At 43.2% G+C, this 22,889-nt stretch overlaps 1 protein-coding gene across 13 annotated transcripts in view; it reads right to left on the bottom strand.

Annotated features, from left to right (window-relative positions):
* The window catches only part of Phf21a (PHD finger protein 21A), a 173,807-nt gene that overhangs the window by 18,728 nt on the left and 132,190 nt on the right, over positions 1 to 22,889 (bottom strand). For 7 of the 13 annotated variants that reach the window (XM_041637457.1, XM_041637459.1, XM_041637464.1 and 4 more), the window contains 4 exons: positions 12,356 to 12,604; positions 6,910 to 7,161; positions 5,699 to 5,785; positions 3,434 to 3,727 (listed from right to left, as the gene is read on the bottom strand). In XM_041637457.1, the coding sequence (XP_041493391.1) occupies positions 3,434 to 3,727; positions 5,699 to 5,785; positions 6,910 to 7,161; positions 12,356 to 12,604 (882 nt within the window). The remainder of the gene's footprint in view (positions 1 to 3,433; positions 3,728 to 5,698; positions 5,786 to 6,909; positions 7,162 to 12,355; positions 12,605 to 22,889) is intronic. The other 6 variants (XM_041637460.1, XM_041637467.1, XM_041637463.1 and 3 more) reach the window with 2 other exon arrangements.

Below are 22,889 nucleotides of genomic sequence, written 5' to 3'. Positions count from 1 at the left end.
GAGAGGGGCTGTTCCCCATGACGAGAAAAGTGAACGCTTTCTGAGATGGAATCTTATCTAGAGAATATTAGATTCATTCTGTTTCTTTGAAGAAGCCCTGTCAAGAAAAAGGTGCCACCAAACTAATCACACACTACACAGAAATCCCTCATAAAGGAAGTGTGACTGACGAAGCAGTCACCTCAACCTTCGACAGCCACCAGTCTCAGAGCAAGACTCTCAACTAGTGGCAACATGACCACTTGCTGAAGGTTTTAAAACTCTGCTATGTAACGTTAGCCTGAGATTGCAGCATACTGCATACATGACTCAACATGTACCAGGGAGAGCAGGTTGTGGACCTGGACTTTTGTATGTCTCGCTTAACCGCGGTGGGCTAGAACCAAAGCCCACGGTGTCGTTAGCACTCAGGCTCTGTAAGCTCCTCCTCTCCTCTCTCAGAACCACAGTAAAGCAGACACCAGAGGGTCTCTAGTGAGGCTGGGTAAGAAGAACCCATTGCTAGTATAACTCTACTGCCTTCTTTCCTTCGTCAAAGAGAGAGAGAGGCTGGGGGTCAACACAGCCTGGATGCTTCCTTCCCGGGGGCAAAGCCTCAGGACTGCTGCACATGCCCGAGACTGAGCTCCGCGTTGATGGGCTTTGATTTTCTCCTCTTCATCTTTATATACAAACAGCATGAGGAGCAAAGCAGCTGGCACTTGTCTGTTTGTTGTTTGTTTGAGGGATGAAACCCAGGTCCTTGTGCATACCAGGCCGGAGCTCCATCACTGGGCTACATCCTAGTGCTCACTAACATGTTTTCAAGAAGTGAAGAAGGTTAACTGAAGAAACAGCAAACCTAGTGAGCCTTGAGAACCCTGTACACATAGGCTTAGTAAATCTCTGAACAGGTGACTACCTGTCTCCTATGTTAGCTCACCTACGAGAAGCTCAGCAGAAGCTCCACAGAAGGGAATCCCAAGAACCGGGCTAATCTGAGGGCTGCTAGGCCAGATGGCCTGCCAACTTAACTAGCAACGACCGGATTCCTATATTCTGGCAGAGAGGATGCCAGGACATACAAGCTTTCAACTTAGAACTTCTATGCTATTCAAATCAAACCGCAAAACATCGTCACCTTGACAGTGCAAGACATAAAAAGATGCCTAAAGTCTAGAGAAGACTGGGTTAAATACATGGTGTGCTTTAAAATTCTGTTAGTATGTAAACAGAAACTATCTAGAGGCACATAATAGAAAATGCTAATAGCAATAAACTGCTGGTGGTAAAGTTAGAGTAAAATTACAGAAAGTGCATAGGTTATGGGGACAGCATCTTATATATCTTATATTTCTGTGATGTCTACATTTTAAAATCACATGTAATATCTGTATAATCAGAAAAATAAATGAAAATGAAAATAGTTTTCTTTATTTACCAGAAGTGATAGAGAAGCGATGGGAAGTGGCACCTGACACCACTTTCTGAGGCACTCAGGCCCCAGGGTTATGTGCATTGGTGTTTTATCATGGGTGTTGGGTTCCCTGGAATTCGAGTTACAGACAGCTATGAGCTGCCATGTGGGTGCTGGGAACCGAACCCAGGTCCTCTGGTAGAGCAGTCAGTGCTCTTAACCACTGAGCCATCTCTTCAGCCTCACTCCCCACCAGCACTTCCGAGGGTCAGCACAGCCCTCGAGATCTTGTCCCCTAAGTCTTGAGCACTGAAGGACTGCTGTCAAATAGTCTCAAAACCTCTGATCTAAAGTTGGTGCTAATAATTTAGTTCAGTGGTACTGGCACACACCTCTAATCCCAGCATTCAGGATGCAGAGGCAGGTGGATCTCTGTGAGTTCGAGGTCAGCCTAGTCTACAGATTGAGTTTCAGGAAAGGCCCCAAAGCTACAGAGAAACCCTGTCTTGACTCCCCCCCTCAAAAAAAAAAAAATCCTAGCAAGCCCCTCGAAGCACTTGCTGGTGTTTGGGCAACTCTGCAGGAATGGTGATGAGCCATCTTGTGTGTTTCTTGATTCAACTCTGAGTCCAAGAAGGTCAAAGCAGCATTCCCTGAGCTACACCCACCAGGGGCCAGCCTTTCTGAACCATGGTTGCTTACCCAATCAGGCAGAAGGCTGAGATCCACCAGAGACTTTTTTGTTTGTTTGTTTTTTGAGATAGAGTTTCTCTATGCAGCTTTGGAGCCTGTCCTGGATCTCATTCTGTAGACTAGGCTGGCCTTGAACTCAGAGAGATCCACCTGCCTCTGCATCCTGAATACCGGGATCAAAGGCATGCATCACCACTACCCAGCTAGAGACTATTTTCACATAAATGGGAAGTCAAGTCTGAGCAAATAGAAACAGACCAAGATAATGACTTTTTGAGGTAGGCACATAATTGAAAGGGTTAATAATAAGTACTAAAGGTAAATTTTTGTTAAAATTTCAGGAATAAATAAATTAGGAGGACAGACTATCCTACAATTTATATTTCTGTGATGTTAGTATTTCTTAAAATCACATATATTATCTCTATGATCAGAAAAAGAAATGAAAAAGTAAAATGAAAATGACAAAAAAAGCTTTTTCTTCCCAAAGAAAAGTGAGATTTAGGGACAGAAAGTGACAGCACAGTGAGTTACTTCAAGGAGCTTGGACGTCTAAAGCTGAGTAGGGTGGTCCTGGCTCAGACTGGCTCCAAGTCGTGACTATCTTCCTGCCTCAGGCTCCTGGTATTTTGCTTACAAATATGCCCACCATGCTGGGCAGGCCAGTGATTAGTTAAAGCAACTTTCTTGAAAACTTGCCTTTGTCTGAAGGACTCCTTCTCGTCACTGGTCTTTCTCCAGATGGTGAAGTGACTGTCTGGAGACCCCCTCTCTGCGGTTATACCTTTACTGGCTTTACTCTAGTCTCACTCAAGTATGAGAAGAATCTGACTTTAGAAACTGTCAATGCAGGGCTCCAATGTCTGCTACATCTAGTCTAGAGCTTGGAGGGTGAGCTCTGGAGAGTGAAAATCTGTGATGATGGCAGAAGTCCCCGAGATGAAGTCCTTCCCTGCTCTGCTTACTGTCCCTGACTGACCTCCACAGTCAGGTCCACACCTGGGTTCTTCCCAGGTGAAGCCAAGACGTGCTTTCTGTTTCAGGTGTAGGATTGGGGTGGGGAGTGGGAGACAGGCTTCCTCACTGCGAATTTCTGCAGCAGCCAGCAGGGGGAGCTCACTCACACAGGACTCTGAAGCCAGCAACCCTGGGAAAGCAACCCAACTTTCTTCTGGAGAAACGGCTCTTGGATGTGAATGAATTATCATACAACAAAGCAATAGGATGTTGACTTGGTGCCGAGATGAAGAACCCCTGACAAGGCATACTTAGAAAGTGTTTAGCAGCTACTGCTTCAAAGCCAGGGCCACTGCCACAGCAGGCACTTAAGCACTCTGCCCATACCTGCTTCTCAAGGCTTGGTTTGCTAAGCTGTACAGTCTGAGGTCCAGCGAGTCTGGTCCCTGGAGTAGCTATCACAATGCTGGTGAGCTGGGCCATGGGGAACGTTTTGGCTATGGTTGCGGTCTGTCCATTGACGACACGAACGGGGTGGATGGAATTCTGGGATGTGGGGAGGGTTGTGGGTGTAAACTTGGTCAGCATGACAGGCCTCTGGATAAGCTGAGGAGCTGCAAGCATGGGAGGAGGCGCTGGAGCAATAGGAATGTTATTCTGGGCCACAGGCTTGGGTCGGACCTATGAGAGAGAGAATAATACTGCATTACTGGAGGTAAGCAGACTGGTGCCAGATGTGGCTCGTGACAGTCTTCTAAGTCAATCCTGTGATGGCTGCTACTGAGATGTAGTAAGAACTGCATTTAACATTGTTATAAACACCTGTGGATATATGTCCCTAAAACATAAAAGCTTCATGAAATCTGCCCCACAAGAGAAACATGGACGAAACCTTTAATTCTTTATTGAAATCTTTCATAGGGCTACTGTGGGAATGAAAATAGCTGTATGAAGTGTCTAGATGACAGCAGGCTTCATATCATTTCCGCTAAGGTCCTGACTACTCTTTCTATCCACTCTTAAGTACATCCAACCTGTAGTTTGCATAGCAAAAGAAGGAATTTCTAAAACACTGAGTATGATCATGTCATGTACTTGCCCAAAGATCCTTCCACTGATTTACACTGCTGCTAGGATACAGCCCATATCTCAGCGCAGTGGCAAGGGCCCCAGACTCTTCCCAGTACACTTGTCTAGTCTCTTTCTTGAAGTCTGACCAGGTCAGCTTCATGGGCTCTGCACAGCCACAGCAATCTCCTTGGTTCCTCAAACACACGTGTGTCCCTACAGCACACACAATTTACACTGTCCTCTCAGACGTGTGTCCCTACAGCACACACAATTTACACTGTCCTCTCAGACGTGTGTCCACTGCACACACACAGTTTACACTGTCCTCTCAGACGTGTGTCCCCACTGCACACACACAGTTTACACTGTCCTCTCAGACGTGTGTCCACTGCACACACACAGTTTACACTGTCCTCTCAGACGTGTGTCCCCACTGCACACACACAGTTTACACTGTCCTCTCAGACGTGTGTCCACTGCACACACACAGTTTACACTGTCCTCTCAGACGTGTGTCCACTGCACACACACAGTTTACACTGTCCTCTCAGACGTGTGTCCACTGCACACACAGTTTACACTGTCCTCTCAGACGTGTGTCCACTGCACACACAGTTTACACAGTCCTCTCAGACGTGTGTGTCCCCACTGCACACACACAGTTTACACTGTCCTCTCAGACGTGTGTCCACTGCACACACACAGTTTACACTGTCCTCTCAGACGTGTGTCCACTGCACACACACAGTTTACACTGTCCTCTCAGACGTGTGTCCACTGCACACACAGTTATACTGTCCTCTCGGACGTTTGTCCCCACTTCACCCATGCAGTTTTTAAATTTCTTCATCAAAATTTAGGCCTCCCACTGAACATATTCTTCAAGGAAATCATGAACAGACCTTCTCTATCAGTCCAGAATGGTGAGAGTCCCTTTGACCTATCATGCTTCCCTATGGACACTTTAATCCCTATAGGTACCTTTGATGATGCTCCCGGACAGCTGAGAGCTGCATCTTGAAAATCAGCATATCCAGGGAACAAAAGCTTAGTACAATGTTTTGCTACCCACAGGACTTATTAAAGATCTATCTGGAAAATAACAGGATGGCCTTCTCTCATGCTAGCACTGTACGATTCCTCACAGATTCCGTTCTCTTCTTTTCTAGAAAGCTGCACCTCAGAGAATAACTCTTGGTCTTTGTATTGGAGGAACCACCTGGAGACCACCAGGGCTGGTCTAGTGCTGGGAGAACTGTCAGGGGTGAGAAGCAACACAACTGCTTAGGCGTGGGCAGAAAAGCACGATGCAGACCCGAACTCCATCCTCCGTAAGCAAGGTCACAGGGGTTTGTTTGGCCGTTTCTACTCCTTTTAGCAGAGGGAAAAGACATCGAAAGTGGTGTACATCTCTGTTCCCTAGAGCCAGAACAGTTCTGAACGTATTCCGAGGAGTTAGTGGTGTCATGACGGCATTCTCTTGGCGCTTTACACTTAGTTCTGCTTCACTTTTTCCGCAAGGGCAGGCGCACGAGGCCTGCATGCCACCTTACCCACCATTGCTCTCCACTGGTTTCTCACCTGTGGGAGGAAGTTTGGACGTGGAGTGAGCCTAGGAGGTGGGATAAACTGTGGTACTTTGATGGGCTGAGGAGGTGTTGCTTGAACCTGTTTAAAACAAGCAAACAAAAAGAGGAAAGATAAATAAACCTGAGGGGCAGTCACATTCAGTGTTAGAGGCAGACATTCAAAAGACACAGGTGCCTGCTCCCCACACCACACAGCATCCCCACCATATTGCCATGCAGCTCACTATGCGAATTAACACTGCTTTAGAAGCTTGTTCTTTCCCCCTGCACACTGTCTCTCACAGCCTTATGTAGAACAAAGTAGACACAGCAAACCTGGACAATTTTCTCTGACACTCATGAACTCTCTTAAACTTAGATATTTTAAGAGTCTGGACCCCACCCCCCAACCCTGCAAGATTTAAGCTTCACCCAACAGAGAACGGCTGAACGGCTTTCTTCCTACGGAAAACTCCTGACCCTAGCATCTGGCTGAGCAACAGGACAGCATTTCCAAGGACTCCTGAGTAAATGACAAAGCTTCACTTCATTGCTACTTTTACTCATTATTGGCCAATATTCTAAAAGTCACCAAGAGCTTTGTCATGGGAAGAATATAACTGAGTGTCACAGTCTGGATCTGGTTCTCATAAACTTCCAAGAACAACAGTGCCTATACATCTCGACCCTGGACATCTCATGGACAGTCTTGTTCAGGTGTTCCCTCCAGGGCATCCTCCCTCTGGCAGCACTTGGCCGTTGGCACATTAACCTCTGAATTTCTTTAAAATTTTTAAAGTGTGCCCCAACCAACCTTAAGTACTTCAGGGGCTGCATTCAAATTAGAGTGATAATGAACTGAAAGAATGTAACAGGGTTTTCCTCAAAGCAAAATAAAGCACAGGGGCTTTCAGCACTCAGAATCCACGGAGTTAGGGGAGGTGGCAGTGGACAGAATGGAGGGAAAGAGAATGAAACAGTGTGTGTCTTTGTGAAGGGCAGTTTTCCTCCGAAACCAAGTCCTACTTTGACCTCAGACAATGTACTAAATCTGGTTCCTGATGTCAGGACTCCTCTGTAGTTAACTGACAGGCCAATAGCGGAGTTCGCTTTGCTAGGAAAATGATAGGAGCTCAGAAACCAGTAGGAGCTTAAAATGGAAACATTCTACAATGCACAACCTGAACCTCATGTGAACACACTGAGTAGCAGCTACTGGCTTACCAGAGTGACTGTGTTTTTTGCCACAATTTGGACAGCCTCTGCCCCAGGCCCAGTGACCTTACTAGACGTCTGGAGGTTGACTGGTGTGTTCTGCACATCAGTGCTGAGCACAGCTTTCTGACTGTTGATGGCGGTCACCATAGCAATGGTAGGTCTCTGGCCCACAACAGAGGCAGGCATGGTCGCAGTTGCTGCTTTCAAGACGAGAGGTAGTGTCTTTGTGGTAATCATAGAAGCTGTAGTTACAGTCTTCTAGGAGACACGGAGAACAGACATTAGGACACTGAAATGTGATCCCACTGAACAATATGCTTCTGAACTCCCAGAGGAAACAAAGCAACCAAGTTTGTCTATAAAATGAACATTTGTGATGTAGAATATGCTTCTTACTATAGAGAAAGACAATCTCTAGTTTTCAAGTTAGGGTCACTTGTAAACAGGAAAGTTCTAAGGAAAGGACAGCGCACATCTACAGGTACAGAACACGAGTGCACTTAAAGCTTCTGGGTTTTCTAACTGATGCAGTCAGTTAATTCACATCTAAGCTGAACGTTGTCTCTGTCCCTGATTGCTAACCTCACCAGTCTGGCTATTTGCCACCTGTGACACAGAGCAAAGGGTCCCTGGAAAAGTGGAAGGGAAACTCACAGGAGGACCAGCATAACTGCTGCCTTGGATGTAGTAAACCCCAAGTTACAGATAATGATGCTGTCAACGAGCATAGGAAATACCAGTTCTCTATTCCAAAGGGGGCTGTGCCACTACCTAGTCTTCCCTCTGGAGAGCTGATGTGGAAGTGATCAGAGAGGGAGGGAAACCAACAAGGTGGGAACAAACACCTGGGTTTCCAAGGCCTTGGGAAACAGAGGAGGAGCTTTAGTAAGGACTTGACTGATGCTTCTAGGCTATTTCCGAAGCGCTGAAGCTCAATTTGCCTAACTTTTTACTAGAACAATTACAATTCTGTTAAAGATATGTGTTACATGGCGCACACATCTATCTACCTGGCACTACTACTAGTCACTCAAGATGCAGACATTCATCTCCAACTCACCGGTTCTAATATTTATTCCGCTTTAATTTCCCCTTCTAAAATATACTCTATAGCTTGGCAGCCACTAGCGACACCTGGCCTTTCATAAACTTTAATTAAAAAATTAAAAGGTTAGTCCTGCACGTGTACTCATGATATTTTTCTAAGCCACATGTGGCAAGAAACTAGCAGCTGGACAGTGGGGTGAGAGCATGCCCAGCTCTGCAGGAGTCACTGGGAGCCCCTTCTCCTCCACACCCCGGAAAACCTCCCTGAAGGAATTTCACCCCCATGCCCTATGAGCACCATGTATCCGGGTACTATGTGTAGTTACTTACCTTTTCTGCCTGACATGTGCGTGCATGCACACACATTCAGCCTTTAAAATCTCCTTTCAACAACAACAACAACAACAACAAAACATAATAATGTGGTTTCATCCATCTCACAATTTAATCAGCAATCCTACAATTAAAAGCCCCCAAATCAACATGGACAGCTTATGCCATCTGCCATTGCCTTCTCACTGTGGAATGGCACCTGCACAGCAAGTCAGCATTGAAAGCCAAACAACAGCCAAAGGCCATTTTATCACACTTGAAGTGCTAGAGAATGTAGCAGCACAGGCTCGCTCACAAAGCCAGTCCTTGCAGAGTTTTAAACACACTATACTAACAGCCTCATCTTTCAGTTTAAAATGCTTGAATACAAAGAGCTTTTGAAGTGGTAAGTGAGCAAGCTGGACCAGATGGCCTTCAATCCTGGTGTACCACAGGCTGTGGACATGAAGCTGTGGTCAGCAGAACTCAATGACACAGATTTTAAAGCAGTTTGTGTGCTCATGTTGCTTTGTGTGAAACACCTCTAGTTGAGGCAAATCATTACTAATACTGGATCAACTCAAAACTGATTATTCTAGTAAATACTGAATAAAAACACAAATAAATAGACCTAAATTATATATTTACCATTAATTCAATGCTTCTATAACATTAAACCTGATGAGTTACTTGACACTGTAACTAAGCATTTTTATTCTCCTTTAGATGTATTTAATTGTGGCTAATTTCATTCCATATATTCTAACATCCATGTAATTCTACATAACACATAGGCCAAAGATGTAGTGCAAATGTCTCAGTGATAGCTTCTTCTTCTTCTTCTTTTTTTTTTTTTTTTTTTTGAGACAGGGTTTCTCTGTAGCTTTGGAGCCTGTCCTGGCACTAGCTCTTGTAGACCAGGCTGGCCTCGAACTCACAGAGATCCACCTGCCTCTGCCTTCCGAGTGCTGGGATTAGAGGCATGCACCACCACCGCCCGGCCAGTGATAGCTTCTTAAAGAAGTGATAGCTTCTTAAAGAATGTATTCACGACCTATTTAAATTCTCACTCTGATCTGCTACTCTATTCCAAATATTAGGGAACATGAAGCAAACTCTTGGAGTGCTAGGGTTTAGATGAAAAGGGGACTTTGACATATAAACATACTAAAAATGTCTCAGCTGTCCCAAAAGGAAGAAGAGAAGAATCAAAGGCAATGATTTTAATGGAAGTTGTGTTTGGAACTGGTTAGCTAATTCTGTTCGAGCCTGATGATCTTGAAGAGAAGGTAGCAGATATTACACTTCCATAAAGTTCTTTAATTATGACAAAACTTGAAGTCTACAAGTTAGAAGTTCATGCAGACATACAAGCAGTAACACTAATAGCAAAATTCTTTTTGTTTTACTTTAATTAAAAAATTTTAAGATTTATTCATTATTATTTTTGTAATGCTGAGTGTGGTAGTTTAAGTGCAACTGGCACCTATAATCTCATAGGGAGAGGCACTATTAGGAGGTGTGGCTTCGTTGGGTGAGAAAGAGTGCCACTGTGCAGGTGGGCTTTGAGACCTCATATATGCTCAAGCTTCACTCACTGTGACACTCAGACCACTTCCTGCAGCCTGTGGGATCAAGATGTAGCTCCTTTCCACTCTCAGCTCCTTCTCCAGCATCATGTTTGTTTAGCTGCTGCTATGTCCCACCAAAGTGACAATGAAATAAACCTCTGAAACTATAAACCACCCAATAAATGTTGCCATGGCCATGGTGTCTCTTCACAGCAATAGACATCCTAACTAAGATATTGAGGATGGAACATAGGATCTGAAATATGCTAGACAAGTACTCTATTACTAAGCTACAGCCCCAACACATTAGAATCTTTTTGTTGTTGTTTTGCTTTGTTTTTCCAAACACTGTTTCTCTTGTAGCAGGCCTGGTTGTCCTAGAACTCAATTTGTAGAACAGACTGGTCTTGAACTTACAGGGTCCTCCATCCTCTGCCTCCCAGAGTGCTGGGATTAAAGATGTTTGCCACCATGTCCAGCTAGACTTCTAAAAAAAACTGACTTATTTTATGTGTATGATGTTTTGTCTGTAGGCATATATGTGTACCACGTGCATACCTGGTGCATACAGAGGCCAGAAGAAACCATTAATCTGCTGCTACTTAGAGTTATGGGTGGCAGGCAGCACCACTGAGAATTAAACTGGGTTCCTCTGTAAGATCAGTGACTAGTCTTAACTTCCAAGCATCTGCATCCCCTCTTTTATTACGGTGTGTTTACTTATTTATCCACTTATTTGGATAAATTTGTGTGTGTGCAGATGTGCAGACATGTGGAGGCCAGAGGCCAACTTCAGGTATTGTTCTTCAGTTATCATCAACTTTGCTTTTATTTTTAAACTTACTCATTTAGTGTATGCACATGTGTGCCTGGGTGTGTGTGTGTGTGTACTCCATGCTTACAGGTGCCTGGACTGGGTGTGTGTGTGTGCACCGCATGCTTACAGGTGCCTGGACTGGGTCTGTGTGTGTACCCCATGCTTACAGGTGCCTGGACTGGGTGTGTGTGTGTACCCCATGCTTACAGGTGCCTGGACTGGGTGTGTGTGTGTACCCCATGCTTACAGGTGCCTGGACTGGGTGTGTGTGTGTACCCCATGCTTACAGGTGCCTGGAGAGCCAGAAGGAGGAACTTGATTTCCTGGAACTGGACTTAAAAATTGTTGCATGCCTCTTGATGTGGGTGCTGGGGACTGAGCCCAGGTCTTCTTCAAGAGCACCAAATGCTGTAAACTGGTGAGCCATCTCTCCAGCCCTCATCTTGTGTTTTGAGACAGGACCACTCACTGGAATCTTGAACTTATAGATTCAGCTAGGCTGGCTGGCCAGCAAGCTCCATTCTCCTATCTCTGCTCCCCTAGCACCGGTAATAAAAAAAAAAACACACATGACGATGCACTATTCTTTTTTATGTAGGTGTTGGGTGTAGAACTCAGTTCTTCATGCTTATACAGCAAGCACTTTTCCAACTGAGCCACCTCCTCAGGCCCATCTTAAAAAAATGTACTTTAAAAAAAGTACATTCATAATATATATATCTGTCTGTAGAGGTCAAGTCTGAATAATTTTCTTAATCAAATGTTAATTCCAAATATGTCCTTTCAGTGTGTTAGGTCAAATGCCCCTTCCAGTAAAACATTTCCACAGTTGCATCAGGCTAGAACACTAAGCCCCACTTAGCTCTAAGTCTCACCTGCACCCTCATTCCAGATCTCCACCAGTGGAGAACCCGCATACATTCTCAAGAATGTGGACTTGACGTGAGCATGTTATCTCTATGGATAATAAAAACATATCACTCTTTTGGATGATTCTTTTTACATGGTCCCAAAAGTGACAGTGGGACAGCTACATGCCTAACTGCTACAAGCTTCAGAAAAACAATTCCAGAAGAGGTTGAATCACTGTGGAAACAAATACAAATAGACACCCAGAAGTCTCCAGTAAGACTCTAACTCAGCGGGGTGCTCAGTGATCTGTCTTTGTTGTTGAAGACAAGTAGAAAATCATTTAGCATGCATGTATGCACAGATAAGTGTGTTCATGTGTGTTGCTAGGTTTGGACATGATTGGTAAGCACTCTATTGCTGAGTTCCATTCCCAATGGAAATCATTTAGCTTTTTTTCCCTCAATCTTTTTTTTTTTTAATTTGAGATAAGATCTCATGAAGCCCATGCTGGCGTCAAACTTTAACTGCCTATGTAGTCAAAAGTGACTGACTTCCTGATCCCCCTGCCTCTACCTCAGAGTGCTGGGATCATAGGCATAAACCACCATACCTGGTTTTATGTGGTGCTGAGAATCAAACCCATGGCTTCATGAATGAGCCACACTCCCAACTCAGTCATTTAACTTTTGCTCCCTAGAAGGCTCTTTCGCTCTGCCAGTGCATTTAACTGACCCAGAAAACTTTGTTTGGTGTTAGTTGAATTTAGGACAGCTGGCGTAGGAGCCAGTGCTATGTCACCAATAACCAACCAATCCCCAGAACTCAGCCCGGGGTGCTTCACCCACACGGTTACCTGGGATGCAGTCAGGCTGGGAGGTGCTGCTGACTGCTGGGCGTGCTGCTGCTGCTGCTGCTGTTGTTGCTGTTGCTGCTGCTGCTGCTGCTGCTGCTGCTGCTGTTGCAGTGGCTGTAGTGGCTGTAGTGGTTGCTGCTGTGCTGTCTGTAGTTTATTTTCAGACTGTGGCAATGGCTGTATCTGGAACTTGTCCGGCTGCTCTTGCTTGACTATCAGGTTCTTCCGCAGCTGCTCAACTACTCTTTTCTACCAATTGAAAACAAAATGTACAGACTCTAACATGAGGAATTCAAACCCTTATAGGTATTTTATTTAATATGAGACCACTGCTATAAGAAATGCTTTATATATGAAGGAAACAGAGGCATACAGAGTTAAAAAGTGAAGTAGAGCCCACTCTCCCTCACCCCCCTCCCCCGTCTCTCCTTTTTTCTCTTTTCTCCCAGGCAACATCCTTTCCTTGAGGTAGCTGCACTATGTAGTTCAGCGGGCATTGAACCCACTGTCCTGCTTAGCCTCCCAAATGCTAGGATTATAGGGATGAGCAGCTAGAGCCAGTTCAGATTTCCTGGCATGCGAGGCTGGAAGCGCAGAACAGCACAGCAGCAGAAGCATAACTCTGGAGCTGCACTGTCTAAATACACGCCCAGTTTATATGCTGCCGGCCAGGTGTTTTTAACCTGTCCCTTAGTGTTCTGGTCTGTAGAACGAGATAACAGAGTACCTCTTATGAGCAACAACTGAGCCGATCAATCTATACGGAGTACTCAAAACTGACCAGTACATTACTGGCCATTATTAACTTTGTCTGACTATTCAAGCACACATCATGCATCTACCCAAGTTTGAAACGTTAAGTAGGGTTCAGGACTTGGCGCAGTGGCACAGCACTGCATAACATTTGCAAGACCCCCAGTTCAATCTATATTAACACTCTTTCTCTCTCCTACCCTTGTTTTTAAATAAAGAAACTGCTGTATGTTATATAAGCAAAAAGCATTCTGAATTACTGAAATGTATAACTATTGAGTAGGACTTCTTTGCTGGGACAGATTTTAGAAATATATGTATAGAATCATATGCTATCTGTTTAGGCAGAGAGGAAGTTTGATTAAATGGAAAAGAAATTTAAAGTTAAACTAGACATAACGATGTGTGTCTTTAATCCCAGCACTCGGAAGGCAGAGGCAAGAGTACTTCTGTGAGCTACCAGGCTACCCAGGTCTACATAGTGGGTTCTAGGATAGCTAGAGCTACATAGTGAGATCTTGTCTCAAAATAACAAAACAAAACAAAGAAAAATGTAAACAAAGGAATGAAATCTAAAGTCAAGGTTTATAAACTTCCTGAATTGTGCTTTTAAAAAAGGATGTATTTTTGGATATTTTCATTATTATAATAATCTATCCGTCCTTACCTGTGAACACTGTCATTAAGATACAACACCAGACTCTATCAAGAGTACAGTTCCTCGCTAAGTAAGAGCTGTGATGAATGCGCAACCGTGCTCACAGCTCCCCTCTACTAAGCACTGTGCTGCCAAGCAAATATTCCCATTCTCTGCACAGACTGTGCAAAGCAGTAGGACTGAAGGCCCGTCCCTGGCTCAGGGGATCTGCCCCACCATCTGGTGCCTGGCTGGACTCTGACTTTCCTGTCTCAGTGGCTGGCAGAAAGGAAAATACGATTCTTCCTCTAACACTTTCAAGTGGATTCAATCAGTTGCAGCTTGCTCTTTCTGATAATAAAGGTTGATATTTTCTGATGTAGACTATGCTGAAGAAAATGAAGTTTAGTGCTATTGAGATTAGTAGTTTTGATTAACTTTTTGAGATAAGGTCTTACGCACAAGGCTCTCCCAGGCTAGTCTCGAACTCACTGTGTAGTCAAGGATGAACTTGAACTGGTCGTCTTTGGAGTTCGGGAAATAGTATGTGTCACTGTCTAGTGTATGCAATGCAGGGGGCTGAAATCAGGGGCTCACGTATGCTAGTCAGATAGTCTACCAACTGAACTACACCCCCTGCCCTCAAAGGGAAGCTGTAAATAAAGGGCTAATGGAACCAAGAACAGCAGGTTAATCTGCAAATTACTAATGTGGGGCTAACTGACTTGCCGCTAACAGTCTCTAAAGACCCGAACCTGAAAGTGACCTCACTTAGCATGCTGGAATAGTAAAATGTTCACAAAATGGATTTTAAAACATTTAAGTCAATACTAAATACATTCTTGAAAAGTTTTTAAATATTGTTATTGATTCTTTTCAGGCAATGAAAATATCACATAAAGAACAATTTTGGGGAGAAAACCAACTATACATTATACCCCATACTAGCATGGTCTTTTTGGGTAAAAAAAATTTTTAATGCAGTTCAAGGTTTTTGGAGAAGACACAAGCAGTGTAAAAAATTTAATAAACTATCAAATGCTTATATAAATAATGTTTAAGTCTTCAAACTATATTTCTTGAGCATAAAAGGTACTGCGATGGAAGGGCTATGGTTTACGGGAGAGGGTCCTGCAGGCCATTGTGAGTATCGCACAGCGATGGTAACACTGGGTGACTGTTCGAACATATAGTGATTTAAAATTAAATCATTATTAGAGTTGCTTTCAGTCTTCCTCTCCCCAAATAGCAAGTACGCATCACCAGAAAGAAACTCCTAAAACAAAAACAAACACCAACAGAGGAAATTTAAAGAGTGACACTTGTCAAAGGGAAAGAGGGGGATGGGGTAGGGAGGAACTGCAAAGGAAACAGCACGGGAAACGAAGTGGTATACCAGGCACAGAAGGACAGGGTGTTTTCTCCTCTACAGCCATCTTTAGGAACTACAATGTGTTCTCCTGATTACTGTCTACTGAAGTGAACTACAATGAAGACACCAAGTCCAGGACCTGCTCGCAGTGCTGTGTGCAGCAGCAAGGAAGAGCAGAGGCAAGAACTAAAGAGATGCAGGTTAGCGTACTCCTCAGTCAGATGGCTAGAGCAGGGTGATGGCTAACCAGAACCAGAGGCAGAGTGGGAGTCCAGTGAATCCCACTGCATCCATAACTGTTCCTATCCAGAACCTGCTGATGAGGAGGGATACCTACATCCAAACACTTGTAAAGTTGTGCCAGTCCTTAGAAGGAAGGAAAAAGCCTGTGGGTTGGACAGTTTGGATCACATGAACTGGGTAAAGTTTTCCTCAGAAGATAGCTCTGGTATTTCAAAGCACTGCCCGGAGCAGAACAGTCCGACCCCTGTCCCCACCAACTGCAACACCACAGGCACATGGCTGTGACTGTCTGAAAAAGGCTCAAGCTTTGGAGAATGTTGTTGCTTCCTGTCACTTAAATGCATGAGTGCAGTCAGAAGCAAACCCAGGGGTGGAGAGCAGAGAGCTCTGTTGCAGAGGCACTCCTTGGGCAGAGGTGCCCTGAGGCAGCACTGCAGGTCTGAGAGCAGATTTTCTAAGACCCACAGTCTCAATACCCAGTAAACACACAAAAGCAGTTCAGAGGGCTCTGGTCGTGGGTTAGCACAAAATCTGGGTAAAACTGAGAGAAGACACAAGAGTATATGAGAAATCCTTACCAAGTGTGATCAGGCAGTATTCTCAATGCCCCATACAAAGGACACCCTTTCACCACCCAGGAGATAAGCCTACACTTTCACCATCATGTTTTGAACAAAGAAATCATGGAGTCTTTTGTCAGCCATTATTGGAGGTAACAGTAGTATAAACAGATTTTCAATGGTGTTCACATATGAGTGAGATCTTTGAATGTGGCTAATTATCTCAGTCCATTATTCCAAAGTTCTCAGAAAAGATTAAATATCACAAACTGGCCACTTGACATTATCAAAAAGTTGTAAAAGGTTTTTAAGGATTATTATCAGTATTATTAGTTAATTTTAGGGAAAGGGCCTCTCTGTATAGTGTTGGCTATCCTGGAACCTACTATGTAGACTAGGCTAGCCTCTGACTCACGGAGATCTGTCTGCCTCTGCCTCATGAGTGCTGGGACTAAGGGCCTATGCCACCATACTCAGCTATAAAGGTTTGTTGTTGTTGTTGTTTTAAGAAGTGATACCTGAAGGAAATGGAAAAGAAAACTTAGGAAGAATGATGGTAGAAGGGAGGGAAAAAGTAAACAAGTTCTAGACTTTTCTCGGTGTATTTTCTATAAACAACAGGGCTGTGTGGCCTGCTTCCGGAAGGGCTGATCCTGCCCTTGATCCTGACAAGTGCTCCATGAACCGAGTCTACGCCTAGCTCTCACCTCCTTGACTCGTCCATCACGTGGTTTCACTTGGGCTTGTGCAGGCAGAAGAGTTCACAGGGCCTTGGTGATCAGTACTATGACATTCAGTGATACTATCAACATGTTCACATGACAGCAAGATGGGTTCAAAAGGAAAATTCATAATTGTACAAATACAATAAACAGAATATACGTTTGAATTCCTGTTATCGCAAGCAGCTGTCCCAAGTTCCCTGGCCATGAACACAATGGGAGGGCCTGCCCATCATCCCCATTTGACTCAGCCCTCGTTTCCATCACACCTGCGCACAGATTCGAGAGCGAGTCTCTCAGAAGAACTTAAGCACTGGACTCTTTTCTTCACAGCTGGATGCTAGTGCTTCAAATCACTGCTTTTGCACAGCCACTCAACCAGCTTGTGCTATGTGCAACATCATGCATTCTGAATCAACTATGAGAAAGCCACACCCACTCAAAACTCTTCTTTTAAAGTAATGCCTTAAACATTCACCCTTTCTCCCCAAGAACTAACGTCTAGTCTGAAAATGTGACCTTTATCTTTAAACAAGAGGCGGACAGGGAAGTTTTGAAACTAAAATATGAAGGACCAGTCCCATTCATCATCACGCCTAAGATACAACGAACACATGTCCAGTCTTCAGACTCATCCACTGCTCAAAATGAAACCGGAGCATTAAATTTTATGAGAATAGAGAAACTAACCTGGAAAACTTTGTATTTGTTGGTATCATAATTTATCAAATGGCACTGAGGGAGTGAGTGAGGGGGGTGTTCTGATGCTCAACTGAAATTCAACTATCGTATTTATAATGAACCATATTCCTTAACACTGAGGATGCAGCAAATGGACACAGCTTCTTCAGAATGGGTCATACAGTTATACTCTACGGATGGGGGCACAGCCTGTCACCTTAGCCAGCACTCAGGAGATGGAGACAGGACGACTCTAGGCCAACCTAGAATAAGCACAGACCCTGTTTCAACATGAAACAAAACTGCATGTGTTATTGACATTAGTGAGGAAACTACAATTCTGAGCAAAGGTATGTGTTGCTTAAAGAAACAGAATCAAGTGGGATTCAACCGTTTTGTGAACAGAAACACAAAGTATCATTTTATGAGCAAAAATATGAGAAGAAAGCAGTAAGCTCACAGTAAACTCCCCCACTTAATACAGTAAGAAAAGTCGATATTATGCAGTGACCCTATTGGAGAGAATGTTCCCAGGGGAGTACAGGAGAGAATTCCAGCAGAGAGGAGGAGGAAGAGGAATATTGGTAGCTGTGGCTATAAAATATATCTTGCTAAAAATAACTGTATTTTATTCATTTCTCTGAGATGAATTTTAGTAAGAATTAGACAAACAGTTTCTGCAAGGCATCAAGGAATTGGTATAGTCTGATAGAAATGAAGTAAGGGGCAGGGGAGTTCACATGATCAAAGCTTTTCCCAGTCACTGTCTGTATGGATGTTTATCAGATGGCAGAGAACACACAGGCTGTGGCTGGTCAGTGAAGGCTTTGGAGTTTATTCTTTCAGAACACACACTTCAGACAGGTGCTCATGCCTCTAAGTCCAGAAAGAAGCAGGAAGGCCGCCATGAGCACAACATCAGCCTGGGCACGAGAGCGAGATTCTGTTTTAACACACTCCATCATGCATGCACACATTTGCACTAATGCATTTTACATTTTATCTCCACAAATTGGAGCTTTATCCATGTCACTAAAATCTACACTCTATCTCCAAAGGGTTAGCCTATTGGAAAAGCAGGTTATTTTAATAACAAAGTAAAAAGCAGTTTTATTTTAAAAATAAATTTTCTTATTTAGTTCACTCATACTCGAACAGGTAAGCACAACCCCAGCTTCTTCCCAAATATGGTATGTATGGCAATGAAGCACTAACAATATTGCCACAATGGAACTGTACTTATAGAAGGGGTCCTAGGAGCCTGGGGACTGCAGGAAAGGTGTGGAAAGAGCTGCAGAGCCCACTACAAAGCATAGAAGCTGAGCTGCGGTGCGATGGCAGAACTTTACTGTTGTATATCCCAGGCTCCAGTTCAATGCCCACTACCTTAAAAAGTAAAGACAAGCATGCCTGGGACAAATAGTGGTAACACATATATTATAAAGGAAAACTGCATGCTAGAAATACTAGTTGCCACATTTGTAATAAAAGACAAAAGAGGCAAGAGTCAGAAGCCAGCCTCCTTGAATTTACATCTTCTCTGTAATCCCAAGCTATACTATACTGTCCCTCTTGGCTTCAACATATTGACAGTGGAGAGAGCTCAGGGAAGTGTGAGAACAAGGGACGGAATTAATAATAATACAATTTGAGGATGTAAAATTTCAACTCAAGTCAACAATTAAATGCTACTTTTATTTCAAATGTCAATTATTTTCCAATCACAAGATTTTTTTAACATCAAATTAAATGGTTTGATTAATGGTCTTGATAATTTATTTGTTACTCTTAAAGACTTATTTTTGATTGGACTCAGACTTAGAAGTAGAAGCTCTCAGCGGGGACAGCCTACATCCCTTGGCAATGTGTTCCTGGAGTTTTTCTTTGGTTTCCTTCATTCTCTTGGCCAAAAGTTTGGTATATTCTGCAGCCTCCTCCTTGTTTTTCTTAGTGTGTTGTTTCTCAGAGCAATACATGGGTGTTTATTTTGTAGGACAGGTGGAGTAACAGGAGGCTTCTGACCTTGGTTTAGGGGTTTTTTGACAACATACTGGTGTTCATCGCCTTCTTTTAGAGACTGAAAAAGCTTTCAGATCCTGCAGCTCTTTGGACACAAACCAACAAAGCACAGTAGTATCTGTCAGTCCAAGAATATCTTCCTTTCCTTTAACCAAGTTGAGTTAGATTGACATCCATGAAGAAACTTGCACGTCCTCTCTCCAGCTCTTTTTGGTCTATAACAAGAATGCCCCTTACTCAACAGTGAGCACATTCTGCCATGTGGGTGTGGACACCTTGCTTCAGGAGAAATCTTGTTAGTCATTCCCACCACTGATTCATACCATATAACCCTTGCAGTCTCACATAGAGCATCAGTAGCTACTTCTGTGGCTATGTGCTTCTCATAGAACCTATGAAGCTTGTATTCACCGTTCACCATTCACTTCAATGAGTTTCTGACAGTCAGTGGCTGGGAAGGAGATATTTATTCAGCTTCATCTTGACACAGTCACTGCTGAGGGGATGCCATAAAAAGAGCTGTTGGATTTTTTGAGATAGGGTCTCGCTATGTAGCTCCGCCTGACCTGGAGTTAACTGTGTAAACAAGGTTGGCTTCAAATTCACAGAGATCCCCCTGTCTCTGCAGGGGTTAAAGGTGGGTACCACCAACTGTTTTAATGTTAGTTCTAAGTGGCTAGCTTTTTAAAAAATTTATTATGGAGGCGGACGGCACAGGCGGACGGAGCAGGTGGATGCTGGGGACTGGCGCACAACACCGAGAGCAGATCGCCCCACTACAATTAAATCAAAGAGGTAGGCCTTTGGTTGGCGAGGTCTCTGGCAAAAGAGGAGCCGGGTCCTATTCCTGAGGACCCTTCTGAGGGGTGAGAGGGATCAAGGCCCCCGGCAGGAGCCAGGAAACAGAGCGAGGGCATTTTGTAAGAAGAGCCCCTGGCCAGCAGGGAAACCTGAACTGGTTTTAAAAGACCCATTAGATAGCATCGATAGGAGGAGATGGGCAGGGGCCAAGGCAAAAATTCACCCAATAATCTCAAAAACAACATGAAAACACCAGAACCCAATGATCTTACAACAGAAGGACTTGAACACCCTAACACAGAAGAAGTGGAAAAAATTGACTTTATGAAAGCAATAGAGTCCCTTAAACAACATGTGAAAAACGCCCTTATAGAAATGGATGAGAAGTATAACAAAAAGTTTGAAGAAATGAGTAAATACGTACATGATACCCTGGGAAACCAAGAAAAAACGATCAAACAGGTAATGGAAACAGTTCAAGAATTGAAAACTGAAATGGAAGCAAGGAAGAAAACACAAACTGAGGACCAGCTGGTTATGGAAAATCTAGGTCAACGAGCAGAGCCTACAGAAACAAGCATAATCAATAGAATACAAGAGATAGAAGAAAGAATCTCAGATTCTGAGGACACCATAGAGAAAATAAAAGCACTGATCAAAGAAAACAGCAAAGCCAACAAATTCTCATCACAAAACATTCAGGAAATATGGGACACAATAAAAAAGACCAAACCTAAGAATAATAGGAATAGAAGAAGGAGAAGAGTCACAGCTCAAAGGCCCAGAAAATATTTTTAACAAAATTATGGAAGAAAACTTTCCCAACATAAAGAAAGATATTACTTTGAATATTCAAGAAGCATACAGAACACCAAACAGACTGGATCAAAGAAAAACAACCCCTCGCCATATAATAATCAAAACACTAAATACACAGGTTAAAGAAAGAATATTAAGAGCTGCAAAGGAAAAAGGCCAAGTAACTTATAAAGGTAAACTGATCAGACTTACACCTGACTTCTCTATGGAAACCATGAAAGCCAGAAGGTCCTGGATAGAGGTACTTCAGAAGCTAAGAGACCATGGATGCAAACCCAAACTACTATACCCAGCCAAGCTACTGTTCACTATCAATGGAGAAATCAAGACATTCCAGCATAAGAACAAATTTAAACAATACGTAGCTACAAATACAGCCCTACAGAAAGTAATAGAAGGAAAATAGCTACCCAAGGAACCCAACATTACCAACACTGCATACAATAACTCAGGCATCTAGCGACCCTTCACCAGCACAACTCAAAGAAGGCAGACACACAAACTCTACCACCAAAAACAATAAGAATAAACGGAGTAAACAACCACTGGTCATTAATATCACTTAATATTAATGGGCTCAATTCACCTATAAAAAGGCACAGGCTAAGAGATTGGATACGAAAACAGGATCCAACATTCTACTGTTTGCAAGAAACACATCTCAACAACAAAGATAGGCATCTATTCAGAGTAAAGGGTTGGGAAAAGGTGTTTCAAGCAAATGGTCCTAAGAAAAAAGCAGGTGTGGCCATACTAATTTCTAACAAAACTGACTTCAAACTAAAATCAATCAGAAGAGATCGAGATGGACACTTTATACTCATAACAGGAACAATTCATCAGGATGAAGTCTCAATCCTGAATATCTACGCCCCTAATATAAAAGCACCCACTTATGTAAAAGAAATATTACTGGAACTCAAGGCAGACATCAAACCACACAAACTAGTAGTAGGAGACTTCAATACACCTCTCTCTCCAATGGACAGGTCAATCAGACAGAAAACTAATAGAGAATTAAGAGAATTATTGGAGGTAATAAAGCAAATGGATTTAACAGACATCTATAGAACTTTCCACCCAAATAGGAAAGAATATACCTTCTTCTCTGCAGCTCATGGAACCTTCTCGAAAACTGACCACATACTTGGAAACAAAGGAAACCTTCACAGATACAAAAAAATATCAGTGTCCACCTGTGTCTTATCAGATCACCATGGATTAAAGTTAGAAGGCAACAACAATGCTACCCCCAGAAAGCCGACAAACTCATGGAAACTGAACAGTCAACTACTGAACCACACCTGGGTCAAGGAAGAAATTAAGAAAGAAATTAAAATCTTCCTTGAATTTAATCAAAATAAAGAGACAACATACTCAAACCTATGGGACACGATGAAAGCAGTGCTAAGAGGAAAGTTCATAGCACTAAGTGCCCACTTAAAGAAAACGGAGAAAGCATACATCGGGGACTTAACGCACACCTGAAAGCTTTAGAAAAAAAGAAGCAGACGTGCCCAGGAGGAGTAGAAGACTGGAAATAATCAAACTGAGGGCGGCAATCAACAAAAAAGAAACACAGAAAACAGTCCAAAGAATCAATGAAACAAAAAGTTGGTTCTTGGAGAAAATCAACAAGATCGACAAACCCCTATCCAAACTAATTAAACAACAGAGAGAGAACACGCAAATAAATAAGATCAGAAATAAAGAGGGGGACATAAGCACAGACACAGGAAATTCAGAGAATCATTAGATCTTACTACAAAAGCCTGTATGCCACAAAACTGGAAAATACAAATGAAATGAACATTTTTTTTTAGATAAGTACCATATACCAAAGCTAAACCAAGACCAGGTGAATGATCTAAATAGACCTGTTAGTCGCAAAGAACTACAAACTGTTATCAAAAATCTCCCTTCCAAA

This window comes from Microtus oregoni, unplaced genomic scaffold (genome assembly GCF_018167655.1).
Source record: "Microtus oregoni isolate MIOR12 unplaced genomic scaffold, Mior012 000053F_ref0000044, whole genome shotgun sequence".
Taxonomy (NCBI): domain Eukaryota; kingdom Metazoa; phylum Chordata; class Mammalia; order Rodentia; family Cricetidae; genus Microtus; species Microtus oregoni.
The sequence above is the reverse complement of the archived record's forward strand: the minus strand, read 5'-3'. Positions and strand labels throughout refer to the sequence as shown.